The sequence below is a fragment of the Triturus cristatus genome, chromosome 12, assembly GCF_964204655.1.
Source record: "Triturus cristatus chromosome 12, aTriCri1.1, whole genome shotgun sequence".
NCBI classification, from domain to species: Eukaryota; Metazoa; Chordata; class Amphibia; order Caudata; family Salamandridae; genus Triturus; species Triturus cristatus.
The window spans coordinates 456,777,984-456,798,860 of record NC_140595.1 but is presented as its reverse complement, the minus strand read 5'-3'; the positions used below and the strand labels follow the sequence as shown (position 1 = coordinate 456,798,860).

General features: G+C 41.8%; 1 protein-coding gene across 3 annotated transcripts in view; it reads left to right on the top strand.

Moving 5' to 3' along the window:
- Positions 1 to 20,877, top strand: part of MYLK3 (myosin light chain kinase 3) — a 437,450-nt gene that overhangs the window by 154,926 nt on the left and 261,647 nt on the right. For all 3 annotated transcript variants that reach the window (XM_085636963.1, XM_085636962.1, XM_085636961.1), the window contains exon 2: positions 18,410 to 18,500. In XM_085636963.1, the coding sequence (XP_085493089.1) occupies positions 18,410 to 18,500 (91 nt within the window). The remainder of the gene's footprint in view (positions 1 to 18,409; positions 18,501 to 20,877) is intronic.

The following is a 20,877-nucleotide window of genomic DNA, read 5'->3' as shown; positions in this document are numbered from 1 at the left end:
GCAGTAGAGAGTAGTAGTGTAGTAGTGAGTAGTAGAGAGAGTAGTTGAGAGCGAGTAGTAGAGAGTGAGTAGTGGAGAGTGAGTAGTAGAGAGTAGTAGAGAGCGAGTAGTAGAGAGTGAGTAGTAGAGAGTGAGTAGTAGAGAGCAGTAGAGTGAGTAGTAGAGAGTTGTAGAGAGTGAGTAGTAGAGAGTGAGTAGTAGAGTGAGTAGTAGAGAGTAAGTAGTAGAGCGCTAACAGTCCTATTTATGACAAACGTATGGCACACCTGAAGCCATTTTGATTGGAATAAAGTGGTAACTCTTAAAACATTTAATTTAAAAAGGAACAAAATGAAGGGGGTTCATTTTGCCATAGAAGGTATGATTAGTGCTGCAGAAAGAAAAATTAGGGCACATTTTCAGTGACTTCTCAAATCCTCTTCTATTTCAATAAAAATTCTGAAATGCAGACTGAAACATGCACTTTCAAAACCAGTAGCAGACTTCCCTGGTGAGCAGTAGCTTTACTACAGTGATCTAATAAGCAATTAGAGTGCTAACATTCTGAATTTATGGCAAATGTGTGGCATATCTGAATGCCTTCTTGATGGAATCAAAGTAAAAAACTGAAAGTATTTCTTACTGAGGAGACTGTAGTAAATGAGGAAATTAGGAAACTTCATAACAAATAAGTCTCCCAAGACGGCCACCAGAGACAAAAGAGCCCAAATGTAGCACACATATCACCTAGATGTAGCCCAAGTATAGCCCAATGACAGAATGTCCCAGAGTGTTTTATAGAACAACAACTATAGCGCTAACAGTCTTACTTATGACAAAAGTATGGCACACCTGAAGCCATCTTGATTGGAATAAAGTGGTAACACTTAAAACATTTAATTTGCAAAGGAACAAAATGAGGGGGTTCATTTTGCCATAGAAATTATGATTAGTGCTGCAGAAAGAAAAATGAGGGCACATTTTGACTTCTCAAATCCTCTTCTATTTCATTAAAAAATTCTGACATGCAGACTGAAACATGCTCTTTGAATACCAGCAGCAGACTTCCCTGATGAGCAGTAGCTTTACTACAGTGATCTAATGAGCAACTAGAGTGCTAACATTCAGAATTTATGGCAAATGTGTGACACATCTGAATGCCTTCTTGATGGAACCAAAGTAAACAAGCATTGAAAATGCAATAGGTCTCGCCCTCATTTAAGTTAAAGCAGTTCTGTTTGTAATTTGGTGGCTTTTTAGCTTTGCTTGTATTAGTGTTTTTCAAACTTTCATGTACATAACATGCATATGTATGTGTATATGTATATGTATGCATGCATTTATATTTGTATTTATATAGATATGCAGATTATATATATGTTTATATATGTATGTATATATATATATATACACATTATCTACTGGCGGTCGCCAGTAGATAGTTATAGTTAGGACCGTGTTTCCATAGGAAATCCGCAACATTCTATTTGGAATAACTTTGGCGCCGGTTGACGAATCCTCGCGAAATTTTCAAAATAGGTGGGGCGCTCCGCTCCGCTCCCACCCTGAAAGTCTCGGGGGGATTCGTCAAGCGGGGGCTGAGAAAAAAGGGGGGTCCCAAAACGCGTTTTCCCCATGCAATTTTCCATAGGGACCTTTAGTCCAAGGTACAGCCCGAATGGCTGAACAGAATTACTTGAAATGTGGCAGAGAGGTAGTCCTCAGCTCAGGGAAGTGCCTTTTGCAGGTCTGGTGTCAATCTGTTCAGTAGTTCCTGAGTAAATCAAAAGTAAAATCATATATATATGTGGGCGGAGCCTAACCACACATCTCATCCTGAGATCTGATTGGCTGTCAGCACTTCATCCAAGAAGTGTTGGCAGCCATCTTGGGACCAATATACATGATAGCACCTCATTAAAAAGCATTGCAGTTAATAGAAGGTTTTAAGACTTTAGTTACATTATAAATCATTTGTTGATGGTACCATACTCATTTTAGGAATTGTGGTATGTTCTAAGGTGATTTCACCATGTGAAAAAGCCTTCTGCTGGGATATCATGATTGAGAGAAAAATATTTTCTCATGCTTTTCCCACAGAGGTTTGGAAGGTGATCTATAAGCTAAACTGAGAGCTTATCTTCTGTAAATTCACATTATCTTTCTCAGTCATGTGAGAATGAAGTCTGACATTCTCAGTAAAACATGTACATCCAACAAGGGCAGAGACTGTCAGTTGATTCCTTTGTGTTCTACTGCAGCTTCCCAGAGTGTTCCAAAGAACAACTAGAGCGCTAACAGTCCTACTTATGATAAACGTATGGCACACTTGAAGCCATCTTGCTTGGATTAAAGTGGTAACTCTTAAAACATTTAATTTAAAAAGGAACAAAATGAGGGGGTTCATTTTTCCATAACAAGTATGATTAGTGCTGCAGAAAGAAAAACTAGGGCACATTTTGACTTCTGAAATCCTCTTTTATTTCATTAAAAAATTCTGACATGCAGACTGAAACATGCACTTTCAATACCAGCAGCAGTTTTCCCTGGTGAGCAGTAGCTTTACTACAGTGATCTAATGAGCAAAAAGAGTGCTAACATTCTGAATTTATGGCAAATGTGTGACACATCTGAATGCCTTCTTGATGGAATCAAAGTAAAAAACTGAAAGTATTTCCTACTGAGGAGACTGCAGTAAATGAGGAAATTAGGAAACTTCATAACAAATAAGTCTCCCAAGATGGCCACCAGAGACAAAAGAGCCCAAATGTAGCCCAAATATCACCCAGATGTAGCCCAAGTATAGCCCAATGACAGAATGTCCCAGAGTGTTCTTAAAAACAACTAGAGCGCTTACTGTCTTCATTATGACAAAAGTCTGGCACACCTGAAGCCATCTTGATTGGAATAAACTGGTAACACTTAAAACATTTAATTTAAAAAGGAACACAATGAGGGGGTTCATTTTGCCATAGAAATTATGATTAATGCTGAAGAAAGAAAATGAGGGCACATTTTGAGTGACTTCTCAAATCCTCTTCTATTTCATTAAAAAATTCTGACATGCAGACTGAAACATGCACTTTTAATACCAGGAGCAGACTTCCATGGTGAACAGTAGTTTTACTACAGTGATCTAATGAGCAACTAGAGTGCTAACTTTCAGAATTTATGACAAATGTGTGACATATCTGAATACCTTCATGATGGAATCAAAGTAAAAAACTGAAAGCATTTCCTACTGAGGAGACTGTAGTACATGAGGAAATTAGGAAACTTCATAACAAATAAATCTCCCAAGATGGCCACCGGAGACAAAAGAGCCCAAATGTAGCCCAAAATCACCCAGATGTAACCCAATGACAAAAGTGTGCAAAACACTTATTATTTTGTGTGTTTGCAGTGTTTATATAGTGCAGACTTGTCAGGTATTGGAGTGCTTTACATGAGCATTGGTTACATCACACAAGAACAAATTCATTTTGGTTGTAGACATGGGGAGACTAAGTGATTTGACCAGAATCACAGAATGTCGAGCTGAAGCAGAAACTCCAACCTGGCTCCCCAGTTGCAAAGTCTGCAGTTCTGGAAGTAACACCACATCCTCTCCCTAAGTGCAACATTTAATCAAGTGGTCAACTGGATAAAAAAACATAAAGATAACAAATAATTTAAAAGTGCTTTGTCGCTATTTGAAAACTCAGAAAATATGTCCTTATTTTAGTCTTTTAGAGCACTAACCATAATTTTGATGCCAATAAGACCCTCTCATATATGTAATTTCTAAAGGAAATGCTCTAGGTATTACAGTTTTGATTACATCAAGATGACGTCAGGCGTTCCACACTTTTGTAATAAATATAGAATGTTAGCAATTTAGTTGTTCATTAGGATACTGTTGAGAGGCAGAGGCCAGGGGCACGGACCCTGAAAATTGAAGGCAGGTAGGAGGGTGCAAAGGCAACAATTTAACCACACTGAGCAGGCAGGAAGGGCCGTGGCAGCACAACAGACTATGGAGGGCAGTGGAAAGAGGGGCAGGGGCAACAAACCAACAATACAGGACTTGCAAGAGAGGCTGTGGCAATGTAATAGACCATTGTGGGCAGAAGGAAGAGGCAATGGTAGTACAACCATACATGCCAACAGACCCGATTCAGCCAGGAAACGTCCAATGTTTTTAAGCTCAAATGGGCTTTATTTGATCTGTCTCCTGTCTACAATCTCCTCTTTTTCAATGTAACTCAAAGGGGAAAATCAATACCCCAGTTTTTTTTCAAAATCTCCCTCTTACCAAGTTCAAAATGTTCGCAAGTATGGTACATTGGATCATGGAAGGAAATGGGGTAGGGACATGGACTTGGATAACAGAGGACAGGAGGGACATGGAGAGGTGCACCAAACTGACCCTGCAGGGCAGGCATCAGGGTTTGCAGCAGCACAATACACCACACAGGGCATGCGGGACGGGAGTGCAGCACAACAATCCATAGAAAGCAAGAGGGAGGGGACCGGACCATGCACATGGACAACAGAGAACAGAGGGGCAAGAGGCAATGGTAGCTAGCTGACCATAATGGACAGACAGGAGAGAAAGCTGCAGCATAACAGACCATAAAGGGCAGGAGGGACGGATCGGGGGCATTACAATGGAACAGACAAGCCAGGATGGAGGGAGTAGGGGTCTGCACATGTAAACAGAGGGCTGGGGGCAAGGGGGCAGGGCAGGAGCAGCAAGATAGCCATGGAGGTCAGGCAGGATGGGCACTAGAAGCAAGACACACCATGAAGAGCAACAGTGAGACTGTGATTGCATACACACAGACCATGGAGGGAAGGTGGGAGGGGGTCAGGGGCAGATAACTGACCACACAGGGAAGGTGGGAGGGGCCATGGCAGCACAGAAGACCATGCATGGCAAGTGGGAGGGTTAGTGGCAGCACAATGGCTATGATGGGCAAGAAGGAGGGTGCAGGGGCATGCACAAAGGACGATGGAGGATAGAAGGGAGGGTCAGGACCTGTGCACAGACAAGAAAGTTCAGGGGAAGGGGCCTCACAACAGACCGCACGGGGCAGGCAGGAGGAGCAGTTGCAGCACAACAGACCAGGGAGGGCAGAAGGGTGTGGCAGTACAATGGACCATGTAGGACAGGAGGAAGAGGATAGGGGCATGGCATGTGGACAGGTAGGGTGGAGGTGGCAGGGACAGGTTACAGTCATCTGACAATGCTAGGCAGGTGGGAGGGGAGTGGCAGCTCAACAGAACACTCAGAGTAGATAGGAGTGGCAGGTCCATGGAACATGGTGGGCAAAAAGGATGGAGCAGGGGCATGCACAAAGACATCGGAGGGCAGGGGGAAGAAGAATAGGGGCAGCAAGCTAAGCACAGAGTTTAAGCAGGAGGTCAATGATGGGGCATAGAATTGGGCAATGGAGGGCAGGAGGAGGGAACTGGTACATCATACTAAATTGAGGGCAGTGGCAGCACATCAGACCATGCATGGCAGGAGGGAGGAGGCTAGTCCATGGATTCACACAACAGAGGATAGGGAGGAGGGGGATGGGGCAGCAAGCTAACTGTTCAGAGAAGGCGGGTATTAGGAACTTTATTGTTTTTAAAACGTGTGTCTGTGCGAACTACTTAAAATATGTACAAGTATGCAGCATAATCTCACTTTTATTCAGGAAGAAGAGGACGTTTGTGACTGTGACTCTGGGCTCACTTGGCAGAAACACCCCCTGACCCTCCACCCCTATCGCAAAATGTAATGCCCGTGAAAAGGGTAGGTGAACACAGTGTTATATGGAACATAGTCCTGAGAGCACGATTGAAAATGAAAACTAGATATAGTGTATGGTATAAACTATGCACCAAAAAGTGTGATATAAGATGAACCGGGCGTGAAATATAATATGCAATACATTGTGCGCAATGACAGATTAATTGGAGAGCGCGAGATAGCACAGGCACTAGCGCGTGCTATGCGATGTGCGCCTTGGAGTGTAATATGCACAGGGCAGTGTTGTGTAACCTAACTAGTCTCTAAAGTTGTAATATCAAATATGTGCTGGGGAGTGTAACGTTGCATATGCACTGTGACAAAGATATGGATCCCAGATTGTAATATGTATGGCAAAGCACTGTGCGTTATAACATAGGCATCAAGGAAGGCACGTTAGATGGGGCAATATAACCCGTGCAAAAACAAGAGTGGCATGACATATTCACGGGGTGGTGTTACAGTGCACATGGGCTAGAGAGTGTCATAGCATATGCACTAGCTGGTGGAATACAACACAGAGGTGTGTGGCACTCGGCAGGCAATGGTGGGTGTAACACAGCTTTGGGCTCTGCCAGGAGCGCTCTGTGACTCTCAAGTGATGTTCGTCCCCTTTCCAGAGAGTAAAATAAAAAGTATTACACATCCCGCAGTGGATGTGTGTTTTATTAACCGTGAGGGGGGTTTCTTACATAGTTTTGGTCGAATTTTTGTCAAATCCCCTTTGAATGGCTTGGTGTGCATGTGTATTAAATGTGCCCGTCAATAGCTACCCATGTTTGTATAAATAAACTACAAGGGTGTCTACCGGGATTAGGCACGGTAGGGCATCAGACATGTCAGAGCTTCACTAGTGGTGTAAATACATTCCACGTGGATTCATTGTATGCATAGTCGCCTTTTAATGAATATCACTCAAATCGTCATGGTGATAGGTACGTACGGTTTGTCCAGCATGTCCTAGGTGTGTCTATAAATATATATTTTTTAAAAATAATAAAAAACAGTGGCCGGCCCTGGGGATTGGGGTCAAAAAAATATAATTAGGAGACAGGCCCTGGGGGATGGGGTCATCAGGGCCAATAAATTAGAATAAGAAGGGGAACCACACAGCCCCCCTTCTTAAAAAATTAAAATAAATAAAAGACTGGCATCGTGCCGGAGGCCACGCCCCCTCCTTGCAGCACTCTGCAAACGCGCCCCCTGGCGAGTTGTAAGTTGGGGAATTAATTCCTCTTCAATACTGAGGGTCCCTGAGGGCCAACTAGCCCAACAGGCATCTCCAGTATGCGCCAGGGAGCTGCGCTGTAGACAGGTGTTCTGAGGCCAAGCCCCTTTTTACACCTCTCTACAACGCAGCTCTGTGGCGCTTACTGGAGGTACCTAGTGGTCTAGTTTGACCCTAGGGACCCTTAGGATTCAAGGGGACTTAATCTCTCAACTTAGAACAGCCACAGGGCGCGTTTACACAGTGGTGAAGGGAGGGGACGGGGCCTGAGGTGACGTGTGCAAACACACACTATGGCACGTTTTAAATTAGGGATATAATTTCCCTTCAATACTGAGGGCCCCTGGGGGCTAACTAGCCCACCAAGTGCTTCCAGTAAGCGCCACTGAGCTGCATTGCAGAGAGGTGGTCCAGGCTGTGCCACTTTTTACACCTCTCTGCAACGCAGCTCTCTGGCACTTACTGGAGGTACCTAGTGGGCTAGTTGGACCCTAGGGACCCTCAGGATTCAAATGAACTTAATCTCCCAACTAAAAACGGACACAGGGCGTGTTTACACAGTGGTGAAGGGAGGGGACGGGGCCTGAGTTAACGTGTGCAAAAACGCCCTGTGGCCTGTTTTAGGAGGTAGTTTTAATCCCCCTGCCCTATTATATACTAGGGGCTTACAGAGGAGGTCATGCTAATCACAGGGGGACCCCAACGCATAATGTTCCCTAGTGTATGTAGGTGTTTTCACTGTATTCTAAGTGTCTTTTAACATAGGACTGGTTAGTCAGACTCAGTTACCACCAGTATCCGTCTGAAAAAGTTGAGGGTACAGGATGATTTTGCAACAAGGATTCTTTCTGCTCTTCTTTTTGTTCTTTCTGCACGTTATCCTTCTTCTTGCAGTTTTCTTCGTCTTTGAGGACTTCTGTTGCTTCTTTCTGCACTTTTTTTTTTCTTTCTGTGCATTTTTTCTTCTTTCTGTGCATTTTTTCTTCTTTCTTCACATGTCCTATCTCTGTAGGCATAGTTAGAAATTAGCATTTAAAAAACCTTTGAAATTCACAGAAAAAACCATAGGTTTCAGGCACGTTATAGTTAGGAATTAGCATTTAAAAAATCTCAGAAATTCACTGAAAAAACCATAGGTTTCAGGGGTGTTATAGTTAGCTGGACTTTTCACTTGTACAAAACCATTGAAATTCCCCCGTTATAGTTAGTTCAGCTAACTATAACTCGCGCGCCCGCAATGCACTGCTGATGACGTCACATATTACATCACTCATGACATGGTCAGTGACATCACTCATGACATCACTGATGACATCTCAAATTACATCACTGATGACATCACTGATGACATCCTCCAGTGAATGTCTGTTTTTCTGAAAATTAAATATGTTTTATATATGTATATCTCAAGGTCGATGGAAGAATAAATGGGTATATATGTGTCTAAATGGATGATTTGCTTATGAAAAATTGATTGTGTAACTGACTGATTAAGTGTATCATAGTGAATACATGGCTTAGTGAGTAATGTTTAAATATGTAAATATCTGTATCAGTCTCTCACTTTGTGTATAAGTGGCTGCATGGGTTGGTGAGTAGCTACATGGGTGTCTATATAGGTTATTAGTTGGTTTTTTGAGTATCAGTCTGAGTGTCTGCATGGTTCGGTGGGGGGTATTACGTAGTGCATAGGTGCATGAATGAGTGACTCACTGTTTGTATGTGTTGAAGACAGCATGTGTGCAGGACTGTATGGGTGGATGAGTGTGTGTATGGGTGTGTTAGTGAGTGAATGACTGTCTCAATAGTGTCTTTATGAGTAACTACATATGTTTTAAACTAGTATATGTGACTATTGGTGTATATAAGTGAGTATATGTGAGAGTGAGAGATTGAAAGAGTTCCTGTATGAATAAGTATGTGTTTCTATAAGTGATTGTTTAAAAGACTAAGTATGTGTAAGTTTCCGTAGAAGTAAGTGTGGTGGTGTGTGTATAACTGTATATGCAAATAAATGTATGTTTGATTCTTTATTAGCATGAGTGACTATGTGTGTGAGTAACTCTATGGATGAGTGGCATTGTGTAACAGGATGTATAGGTGTATGAGTACATATGATGAGTGAGTACATGTATGAGTGACTGTATAGGACTGAACTAACTATAACGGGGGAATTTCAATGGTTTTGTACAAGTGAAAAGTCCATCTAACTATAACACCCCTGAAACCTATGGTTTTTTCAGTGAATTTCTGAGGTTTTTTAAATGCTAATTCCTAACTATAACGTGCCTGAAACCTATGGTTTTTTCTGTGAATACATATATAAATGTATATATATGCATATATATATGTGCATATGTGTGCGTGTAGAGAGGTAGAGAGGTAGAGGGGTAGAGGTAGAAAGGTAGAGGTAGAGAGATGTAGAGAGGTAGAGGTGTAGAGAGGTAGAGAGTAGTAGAGAGGTAGAGAGAGGTAGAGAGTAGAGAGTGAGTAGTAGAGAGTAGTAGAGAGAGTAGCAGAGAGTGAGCAGTAGAGAGAGTAGTAGAGAGTGAGTAGTAGAGAGTAGTAGAGACTGAGTAATAGAGAATGAGTAGTAGAGAGTGAGTAGCAGAGAGAGTAGTAGAGAGTGAGTAGTAGAGAGTGAGTAGTAGAGTGAGTAGTAGAGAGTGAGTAGTAGAGAGAGAGAGTAGTAGAGAGTTGTAGAGAGTGAGTTGTAGAGAGTGAGTAGTAGAGAGAGAGTAGTAGAGAGTGAGTAGTACAGAGTGAGTAGTAGAGTAGTGCAGTAGTAGAGAGTGAGTAGTAGAGAGTAGTAGAGAGCGAGTAGTAGAGAGTAGTAGAGAGCGAGTAGTAGAGGGCAAGTAGTAGAGAGCGAGTAGTAGAGGGCAAGTAGTAGAGAGTGTGTAGTAGAGAGTGAGTAGTAGAGAGTGAGTAGTAGAGAGAGTAGTAGAGAGTGAAAAGTAGAGTGAGCAGTAGAGAGTAGTAGAGTAGTAGTGGAGTAGTAGAGAGAGTAGTTGAGAGCGAGTAGTAGAGAGTGAGTAGTAGAGAGCAGTAGAGTGAGTAGTAGAGAGTGAGTAGTAGAGTAGTAGAGAGTGAGCGGTAGAGAGAAGTAGAGTGAGTAGTAGAGAGAGTAGTGTAGAGTAGTAGAGAGAGAGTAGTTAAGTAGTAGAGAGTGAGTAGTAGAGAGCGAGTAGTAGAGAGTGAGTAGTAGAGAGTGAGTAGGAGAGAGTAGCAGAGAGTGAGTAGTATAGAGTAGTAGAGAGTGAGTAGTAGAGAGCAGTAGAGTGAGTAGTAGAGTAGTAGAGAGTGAGTGGTAGAGAGACGTAGAGTGAGTAGTAGAGAGAGTAGTGTAGAGTAGTAGAGAGAGAGTAGTAGAGAGCGAGTAGTAGAGAGCGAGTAGTAGAGAGTGAGTAGTAGAGAGTAGTAGAGAGTGAGTAGGAGAGAGTAGCAGAGAGTGAGTAGTATAGAGTTGTAGAGAGTGAGTAGTGGAGAGAGAGTAGTAGAGAGTGAGTAGTAGAGTGAGTAGTAGAGAGTGAGTAGTAGAGAGTGAGTAGCAGAGTGAGTAGTAGAGTGAGAAGTAGAGAGTAGTAGAGAGCAAGTAGTAGAGAGCAAGTAGTAGAGAGCAAGTAGTAGAGAGTAGTAGAGAGTGAGAAGTAGAGAGAGTAGTAGAGAGTGAGTAGTAGAGAGTAGTAGAGTAGTGGAGAGTGAGTAGTAGAGTGAGTAGTAGAGAGTGAATAGTAGAGAGTAGTAGAGTGAGTAGTAGAGTGAGTAGTAGAGAGTGAGTAGTAGAGAGAGAGTAGTAGAGAGAGAGTAGTAGAGAGTGAGTAGTAGAGAGTGAGCATTAGAGAGAAGTAGAGTGAGTAGTAGAGAGAGCAGTAGAGAGTAGTAGAGAGAGAGTAGTAGAGTAAAAGAGAGTGAGTAGTAGAGAGTGAGTAGTGGAGAGTGAGTAGTAGAGAGTAGTGGAGAGTGAGTAGTAGAGAGTAGTAGAGAGCGAGTAGTAGAGAGTGAGTAGTAGAGAGTGAATAGTAGAGTGAGTAGTAGAGAGTGAGTAGTAGAGAGTAGTAGAGTGAGTAGTAGAGTGAGTAGTAGAGAGTGAGTGGTAGAGAGTAGTAGTAGAGAGTGAGTAGCAGAGAGTAGTAGTAGAGCGTAGTAGCGAGTGAGTAGTAGAGAGAGAGTAGTAGAGAGTGAATAGTAGGGAGTAGTAGAGAGTGAGTAGTAGAGAGTAGTAGAGTAGTAGAGAGTGAGTAGTAGAGAGAGAGTAGTAGAGAGTAGTAGAGAGTGAGTAGTAGAGTAGTAGAGAGTAGTCAGTCTGTGTCAGTCAGAGTCAGTCAGTGTCAGTCAGTCAGTGTCAGTCAGTCAGTGTCAGTCAATCGGTGTCAGTCAGTGTCAATCAGTCAGTGTCAGTCAGTCAGTGTCAGCTAGAGCAGCTCTGCTGACCTGGTTCTCTGGCTCTAGAGCAGCTCTGCTGACCCGGTTCTATGGCTCTAAAGCAGTTCTGCTGACCTGGTTCTCTGGCTCTAGAGCAGCTCTGCTGACCTGGTGCCTTGGCTCTAAAGCAGCTCTGCTGACCTGGTTCTCTCCCTCTAAAGCAGCTCTGCTGACCTGGTTTCTCTGGCTCTACAGCAACTCTGCTGACCTGGTTCTCTGCCTCGAGAGCAGCTCTGCTGACCTGGGTCTCTGGCTCTAGAGCAGCTCTGCTGACCTTGGTCTCTGGTTCTAGAATAGCTTTGCTGACCTGCTTCTTAGGCTCTAGAGCAGCTCTGCTGACCTGGTTCTCTGGCTCTACAACGGCTCTGCTGACCTGGTTTTTCTGGCTCTACAGCAGCTCTGCTGACCTGGTTCTCTGCACTCACGATGCACGCACCCGACTTCGCGAAAATATATTTAAAAATAATATACGTTTATTATAAGTAGAAATATATTATTTTTATGAATAAATTAGATAATCTCTTGCCCTAATATGTATATTAAAGACATACATATCATTTTGGAACATAAAATGTTTTGCGGGAGTCGCGCAACCAGCGCACCCCAGCATGTATATGAGGTCACGCGGGACCCGCCACCGTGCAAGCATCTCGTACCGTAATGCGCATGTGTCGCGAATGCGCTGGAGCAGGAGTCGCGGACTGGTCACATACCAATCGCGCACATCACTTAATATTAAATGTATATGATGTAACTGAAAAACACGCAGCGGTCCCACACTGTACGCGGATCCTTCACAACTTTTCTAAAATGGCAGCTAGAATCCGCGCACCCACAGTGATGTGTACGTTTTGAGTGCGCAACTCCGAAAAAAAAATTGAATTTTTTTAGAAAATCATATAAATATATTAACCCCTTGAGTGCCCATGACGAGATGGTCTCGTCATGGGCCGCAGTTGCGCTGTGCCCATGACGAGACTATCTCGTCATGAGCCCCGCCTGCTAATGTAACGGCCGGCACAGGGCGGGGAAAGGGCGGGGCACTCAAGGGGTTAAAATAAAAAATCAAAACAAAAATATTAATCAATATTTCAGTATGAATGTTTTTGAAAAAAACATTTTGGGGCAATTTTCAGAAAAATATATACTGTTATTTAATGAATAAAATATTTATAAATAAGCAGTTAAAAACGGTAGAAAATCAGTACAAAAAAATAGGTAGAACTACTATCACACTTGGAAATCAGTATTTAAAAAACCTTTGAAATTCACTGAAAAAAACCATAGGTTTCAGAGACGTTATAGTTAGAAATTAGCATTTAAAAAAGCTTTGAAATTCACTGAAAAAAACATAGGTTTCAGCGATGTTATAGTTAGAAATTAGCATTTAAAAAACCTTAAAAATTCACAGAAAAAACCATAGGTTTCAGGGGTGTTAAAGTTAGGCGGCCATTTCACTCGTACAAAACCATAGAAATTCCTCCGTTATAGTTTGTTCTGCTAACTATAACTCTCGCGCCCGCAATGCACTGCTGATGATGTCACATATTGCATCATTCATGACATGGTCAGTGACATCACTGATGACATCACTGATGACATCATCCATGTGACAATCTGATACACCTCATCTTACACTAGTATAACCTTTAATCACTCACTGTAAAATACAGAGTACCATATTTGAAACCATTGACACACCAATACCAGTTATTCCATACCCACTAACTGATTCCTAAGTATACACACACAACTCCCCATTCAACAACAGAATCATTTATACATGCAGTCACTAATTCATAGAACACTATCAAATGCACTTATACACATATATAGACATTGACACATCAGCAGTCATCTTAGTAGGTTATGCAGTCATCCTACTCACTCATGAAAAAAATTAATCACACTTACATTTACTCACTTACACAATTATCCAACAACACCTCATTTATCAAACACATATTAACTCATAAGTAATATGTTAAAAAATCACCATTACAATTATACACTTATTCATATAGTTACTCTCACAATGACTGACTCTTCTACATACTTATGTATACACACCAACTCTCACATATAATGCCTTTTATTTTTTTACTTTGTTGAAGATGTACAACTAAAAAATATATTCGCTCACCAACACACAAATAAATACACTCAGTCACCCAAACAACTGTTTCCACATGCACTCTTAAACCTATGCAGCTAGTGAATCAACCATTCACATATCTATGCATAGAGTTAAACACACCCCATCCAACCACACACAAACTCAGTGTCCCATACAAATACTCACCCAACTAATCAATAACTAATATACACGATCATGTAGTTAATGACCAACTGATGCAGCATGTTATACAACAACAGAGACAGTGATGCACACATTCACATAGTTTAGTTACTAATCCATGTATTAAGTGAGACACTTTTAATTACTCACTTAAACACAGTCAGACTGTTACTAAATGCTCCATCCAGACAATTATATATCCACTCAATCTTCACTACAGATGTCAAACTAAACCACATTCACTGGATGATCTCATCAGTGATGTCATTTGAGATGTCATCAGTGATGTCATCGGTGATGTGACTGACCATGTCATGAATGATGCAATATGTGACATCATCAGCAGTACCTTGCGGGCGCGTGTGTTATAGTTAGCAGAACTAACCATAACGGAGGAATTTCTATGGTTTTGTACGAGTGAAATGGCCAGCTAACTATAACACCCCTGAAACCTATGTTTTTTCTGTGGATATATAGATATATATATATATATATATATATATATATATATATATACACGTTTTTTCTTTTTTTAGTTTATTGTAAACTCTGGTTAGTTGTACCTTTTCCTAATACCATATATAAGTTAATGCTCTACTATGTTTTTTACTTGGACTTAATTTCCACGTTCTATGTACATTGTACAAAGTTTAGAAAAGACATTTACCTTAAAGAAATCATAACCTCAAGCAGAGCACATTGGGCAGGTATGTGTTCGTTTAAATCTCACAAAACACCACACACTTGCCATGTAGTTGAGTGTTAACGTACCCACAACTTCAGTGCCCACCTAGATATATCATAAAACCTTAAAACAGTATACATTAAGACAGAACTCCGACCATCCCCCAATTCTGCCTGAATATGCTATTAACTTGCTATAAAGGCAACCAACTGCACGAGTTACCTACTGCACAGATACAGTTGCCTGGCAACGATTACCCACACCAAGCAAGGAAATGCATATGTAGCTTGGTACAGCCTTTCGGTCTAATCCACCCAAAAATCATAAAACTCATTAGAACTGACATACGTTGCCTACCGACCACACACCTCTGTAAGGTCGGTGGTGTGTGATGGAAAAGTTTGGAAAGCCATATCCCAGACTACCGAAAAGCTCTGCTGTGCCATACTATTGGCAGATTGTGGGCTTCACGTATGCCAATAACAATACCAAAAGTGTGGGCTGCTGCTTGGCTGCATCAAGTTCATTAAAATGCAATTTCCCTTGTAATTAGATGGCCAAGTGACTTACGCATAAACAATTACTGCTTTGACGTCATTAGGCTAGTATTTTGAAACTTAAAATGCAGATTATTGTTTATGGCTGCAGTGTATTTCTGGTGCAATGGAAAGGGGGGAGTTCACGAAGAACTAAAATACCTCAGCAGCCTTCCTACATGATTTCCTGACCACCGAACCATCAGCAGCGTGCCCGATGTAGCCATACTGCTCTCATTAAGGCTCCTACGGAGGCGCCGACAGGTGGCTAATTTAACGAAAATGACAGGCCTGGAAAGGTCAGAACAGTTAACGTCTGAAATAAACAAGAACATTGCGTCTGTGACGCACCGCGGCCGCGAGCCCCTTTGGTCCACTGTTGTCCGTCATCCATGAGCCAGACGAATAACACTCGCAGCAGGCATGCGTCTCCTTCTAAATGAGAATCAATTAATTAATTAAGCGCTAAATTAATTAAACGAGGCAATTAGTGTCGTGCAAAAAATGAAACGCGGTTTCAGGGTTATTTGACGTTCTGGTCTTTTCCACGGATCGACAGTCAATTTGCAGCGACCTCGCCATGCTGTGTCAGTTGACTAGTTTTTAATTACATCAACAATATTTTTATTCTCAATATTCTCATTTTAAGCTGAAGAGTCAAACTAAGATTAAAATTAAAGAATAAGAAATGAAATAATAATGAGAAATGAAGAAACTTGACTTAATTCATCTGGTTGGTAGTCTGTAGCAGTTTTTTTTAAATTGGCTCCTCCGAAGGCTTGCAGTTTTTTTGTGTAAATTAACGAAGTTCGCCTATCATTGCTCTGAGAGACGATGCTTTTAGAGATTTGTTTTTTTCCCTGCGATGTTGGGCACCATCCTGCTTGTGTAATTCACAGTCTACTCAGACAGACATCTGGACTTCTTCCTACATGGTGCCCCTCACAAGCCCTGGTAGAGGAGCACAAACCCACAAATCAGGGTGCCTGACAGCCTGCCAGGGAAGTTCAGGGACTTTAGAGACTTCTGGGGACGTTTCGAGTTTTCTATCTAGTGCTGGATGCCACTTCTCTCGTATTGTCCAGGTCGGTAGATACCAAATTGAGACTTGTGCTCACCTCTGTGGAACACATGTGGAGGCTTGTTTCAAGTCCTGGACTCACCATCTAGAGTGTTTTGCTCTGCTCTGGAACCTCATAATGAGTGTGTATAGTTCTGGAGAGCACTTCTGGTTAGTGTGTACGGTTTTCAGGCCACTTTTGGAAATCTGAGTCTGAGTTTAGAAGCCATTTTGGTATATTTTGTTCACTTGTTAAAATGACCTCGGAAATTTATTGATTCTAGTTCCGTGGACCACCTCCAACATCTTGTGCTCAGGTCTGATGGTGCCATTGGAATTGTTGAGTGAAAGGGTTATATTTGTGTGGCATGGGGAAGGCAAGAATGACATGTATAGCTGGTACAAAGTGTATTAGCAACAGGAAAATGACCAACTGGTATTGACAGAAGCCCTTGTTGCTAAAGAGATACAAAAAAAAGGGACTGCAGTGGTCACGTCTACTGCTGCTTTTTCAGGGAAAAAGTAGTTGGTGTCCCAAAATGTTGGTTAGGCCTGGGCAGAATTTAATTTACTCTAGACTAATTGGAATAATTTTGATAATTCTGCGTTACTCTGACACAGAATTACCGATTATTATGCGATTATGAGTAATTTGTGGGGGAAAAATCATAACACAAAAGCACATTCAGCAAATGCAAGCAGGCATTCACTGTCGATGTTCTGCTTCATTTAGCGCAATTTCTTAGTGCAAAATGCTAATTTCTCGGACCAATTTGCTGGCTAAGACCTTTTTATAATCCTAAATGATCTACAGCATCCCCAAACTTCCTATCATCTCCTCTAATTAATAATGCAATTACTTTTCCACATTTTTAGGGCAAAATCATGAAGACTTGAAATAAGACTTTATCAGTGTATATAGTAGTTAATAATGTTTTAAAAGGAATTATACTTTTTGCTTTGGCAGGCTGGGGTAAATCCACATACAAAATGTGCTCGCTCATGCACGGCTCTACTGTTACAAGTCTCTGTTGTTTGAATTGATGAAAGATAGCAGAGTTGTGTGCTCGAACTGTGTTTGTGGTGGTCGAGCATGAATGAGACAGAGGACAAAGGGCGGTAATAGCTGTTGTGAGGAAGGCTTAGGCCGAGCAAGAGAAAAGTAAGGTATGTTATGATGAAAGACAGTAGGTCAAGTCAAGGTGTTTTTAAAAGGGAAAGTTGCAGAAGATAAGGTTACTGCATTTTAGTGTAACAGCGGATTCCATATTTGGACCACCAACTGAAGTCATTTCTGTAGGTAAATGTGCTGGTCAAAGGAGGAAAGTGCATCAGTGTTGAGTGTACTGCAAATGTCAGCAAGTGAATGCCGGGGATTTAAGGGAAGACTTGAGCAGTTTTCTTTATTCAATATGTAGAGTTTATGACTTCTTGATATTGTTCACTACCTGCCTAGTTCACGGATGTATATGTAGAGTGCTTAGTCTAGCATTTCTAAATATTGTGTGTTTGTTGGTGTATCACCTATGCCAAAGTTCTCAGCTGTAGAATCTATTGAATGTGGGGAATTCCTTGATACTTAGTGAAAGGTTGGCACTGGGAGATTCTACAGGTGTGGTTTGAGGACATCTTTCTAAGTAATACAACACAAAATAGGTGCAGGGGGTCTAATTAGAGTAACCAATTCTTTAGTGATGCTCACAATTTGCAACAGATATTTTTTTTTAAGGATGAAAACCCTCACCCACCCTTATGTGGCATGCTTCTTCATCTGGCTCCTTCTCACACCAATACATAATTTATCCACCACTACAGAATTTGTGTTCCCACACACCAATTAGCAGCATGAAACGTTTGGCACACTGGTGCATTCATAATGTTGATGTTGTATTCATTGCATCACTTCCTCCTTTTTTTTTTTTAATAGTTTTATATAGCGCAAACTAGACCCGAGAAATCGGGTATCAGAGCGCTTTACAAGAGCACCAGTTTCATTACAGAAGGACACATTCATTTTTGTTAGGCACTGGGAGATCAAGTGATTTGCCCAGAATCACAGGATGTTGAGAATCGTTGCTGAGACTCAAACCCGGTTCCCCAGCTTCGAGTTCGACCGCTCTAGCCGTAAGGCTACATCCTCTCCTTGTTCAGGTGGCCCATTGACTAGGATCCTGTCACTTGCGGTGCGCATCTCTTAGTCGGTCATTGAGCCACTTATGCTTTCGGCTTTAGTGCCCACTGACTTTTCCTCTGTTCATGGTGAACATGTGGTTTAATACAAGGGTACTCATCAAATACATTGTCCCCCGTGAAAGAACCAGAAAATTAACTGTCTCCTATTTCGTTTTGTGGGCAAAATGGAAAAACCTAAATAAAAACAACATTTTCTTTTCTTTTTCTACTTTTGTTTATAAGACTAAAGAAAAAACAGAAGAAAAAACTGTCAAAGCAAAGCATGTCCTTAGTACTAGAGGTGTCCAGGCGGAAATACGAAGAGCTGTGGAAGGTAAGGAGATTCGTGAGATTTTTGCTAGGATAATACTATATTTATAAAGTTTTAGGATGTTCAGAAAAATGATGAAGCTGCCCATTATAGACAAAGTTTTTGTCAAGCGTGACATTTAGGGATAGATTGTGTTGCATTTACACCTGTGTTGCTGCTTGTACATCCTGCGATCTCTTGCAGTTACTGTTATGAAGCCAAAACTGATTTCTCAGCCTTTAAATGTAAGCTTTCCTCCTAGATGCTAGAGGTTTGTATCAGCTGCATTGCATTCTTCATTATTAACATGCACCTACCTTGAATTTTCAATAAAGACGTCACTTCCTGTGATGTCAGTAGTGGCCCCAGATCTACTCCAATTACCACTGAGATGGTCCATGCCACTTCCACCTTGATACTAATAAACATTTGTAACAAATAGTTCTACTGTGTGTTGTCACTGCTCGCACCACAGTGCTTTTAGAGACTTACGATTAGAGTCTGCAATTGTGATAGCTCAGTATGTGATTAGGGTATGTCAACCCTGGAACGTTTATTGGAATTAAAAAAAGGTGCACCCAAGCACTGCATCAAATGATGGGTTTGTGTAATAAGATAACACAATGTTGTGAGTTGTTGCATGGATTGGTCCAGCAACAGACCTCCTGTATTTTAGAGTGACAACAGTGCTAGTGGCCTGAATCTTGTAGACCGGATTTCATGACCATAAGTGGGTGCGCTGGTGAAATGTTGTTTCAGAGTGAATTGTTGTGACTTCCCAACCACCAGGATATCATTCCAGTTCCTTAACTGAGGAAAACATGTTGGATTTAATGTTCCGTAGAAAAAATAAACCTTTTGCTAGATTTTCCGCTTGATTATATATATAAGTCTACACTCATTGGGTACTCCTGCACGACTGCGCAATCAACAGAATTTTGTGTAATGCGCCTGTGCTTATTTGTGTTTATCAAACATTAAGCATTTTGTAATGGGCTGAAAGAGTCCTTTTTAACCATGGATCTTCAAACCATGGTGCACGCGCCTGGTGAATATGGAGCTATATGAAGAGTGCCAGGCCAAGTGGAATTGTAGTGGTAGGCAGCAATATGAATGGATCGTGGCAGGTGAGACGCATAGTGATGGGAAGCTAGGCAGTGACAGGAGACAGGAAGCTGTAGGAGTGATGTATGGTGAATGATAGGAGATTGAATGTGAAAGGATAAGGGAGGGAACTGGGAATTTAGAGTGAATATGATAGGAAAGGTTAGAATTGACAGGAGAAGATTAAGTGACAGGAGGACTTTTACTTGATGAGGGGGCATTGACTGGAGAAACAGGCAGTGAAGGAGCAAGTGGGATATTATGGGATAAGTGGCAATTGATGGGAAGGTGGTGAGTGATGAACCAGACCAACAATCACGAAGTGGGTGTGCAGTGACAGGCATGGTGAACACTTAGTGGAGAAGGGGACACTGCATGAAAGGGGATCAGTGACAGAAGAGAGGCGCAGTGAAAGGAGAGGTGGACAGTTAGCTGTGAAATAGTCAGTGAACGAAGTAGATACTGACAGGATGGAGCACAGTGTTAGAAAAGAGGTGGGCAGTGCTTGTGGTGGTGGACAGCGACCGAAGATCCGGACAGTGATAGCAGAGGTGTACAGTGATGGAAACAGTGGGTACTTATGTACTAGGCAGATTCCTATGAAACAAGCTAACAGTGACGGGAGAGGGGACGTGTGAGATATCTGGCAGTGACATAAGCAGTGGCAGAAGAGGTGAACTATTTGTCATTATGGAGCTTTGACCAGAGGGAGCCATTCCTACCATGGACAAGAGAGCGATGAGGCAATGACAAGGGGGAGGATCATGTTCTATGTTGGTCATGCCCCAGTACGATCATCTCCAGTTGGCCAGAGTTTCATTATCTTCCATCCCCATCAGTCAAAGTTGTAGGGGAGGGGCAACATAAAAATAGTCTGTGTTGGACTATATACAGCAGCTAGAAAACAAAGCATGCTATCAATGTTTCATGCCTGGTACCCACTTGAAAGTGGACTTCCTCTCATATTATGATGCTAGACAGAAAAAGGAGAATGTTGTCTACAGCCTGTATATCGAAGGGATTGTCCTTCCAAATATTGATGGCAAACAACGTGGAGATAATTCACAACCACCCTAAAGGGGTACATGACTGAGGCATAGAGAAGACATTCTTATTAGGGTAAAAGATGTCCAGGAAACTATGCTAGAAGTGGAAAAAAGATGTGACCCCAAGTAGGCAACAAAGTCAATTGCATTTAGTTCAGTCTGAGCCTAGACAAACTGAAAATCTTGATCTCTGGGTGTATATTTCAAGCTTTCCCACAGTTTGTAGCTCAGTTCAGATTCCAGTAGTAATG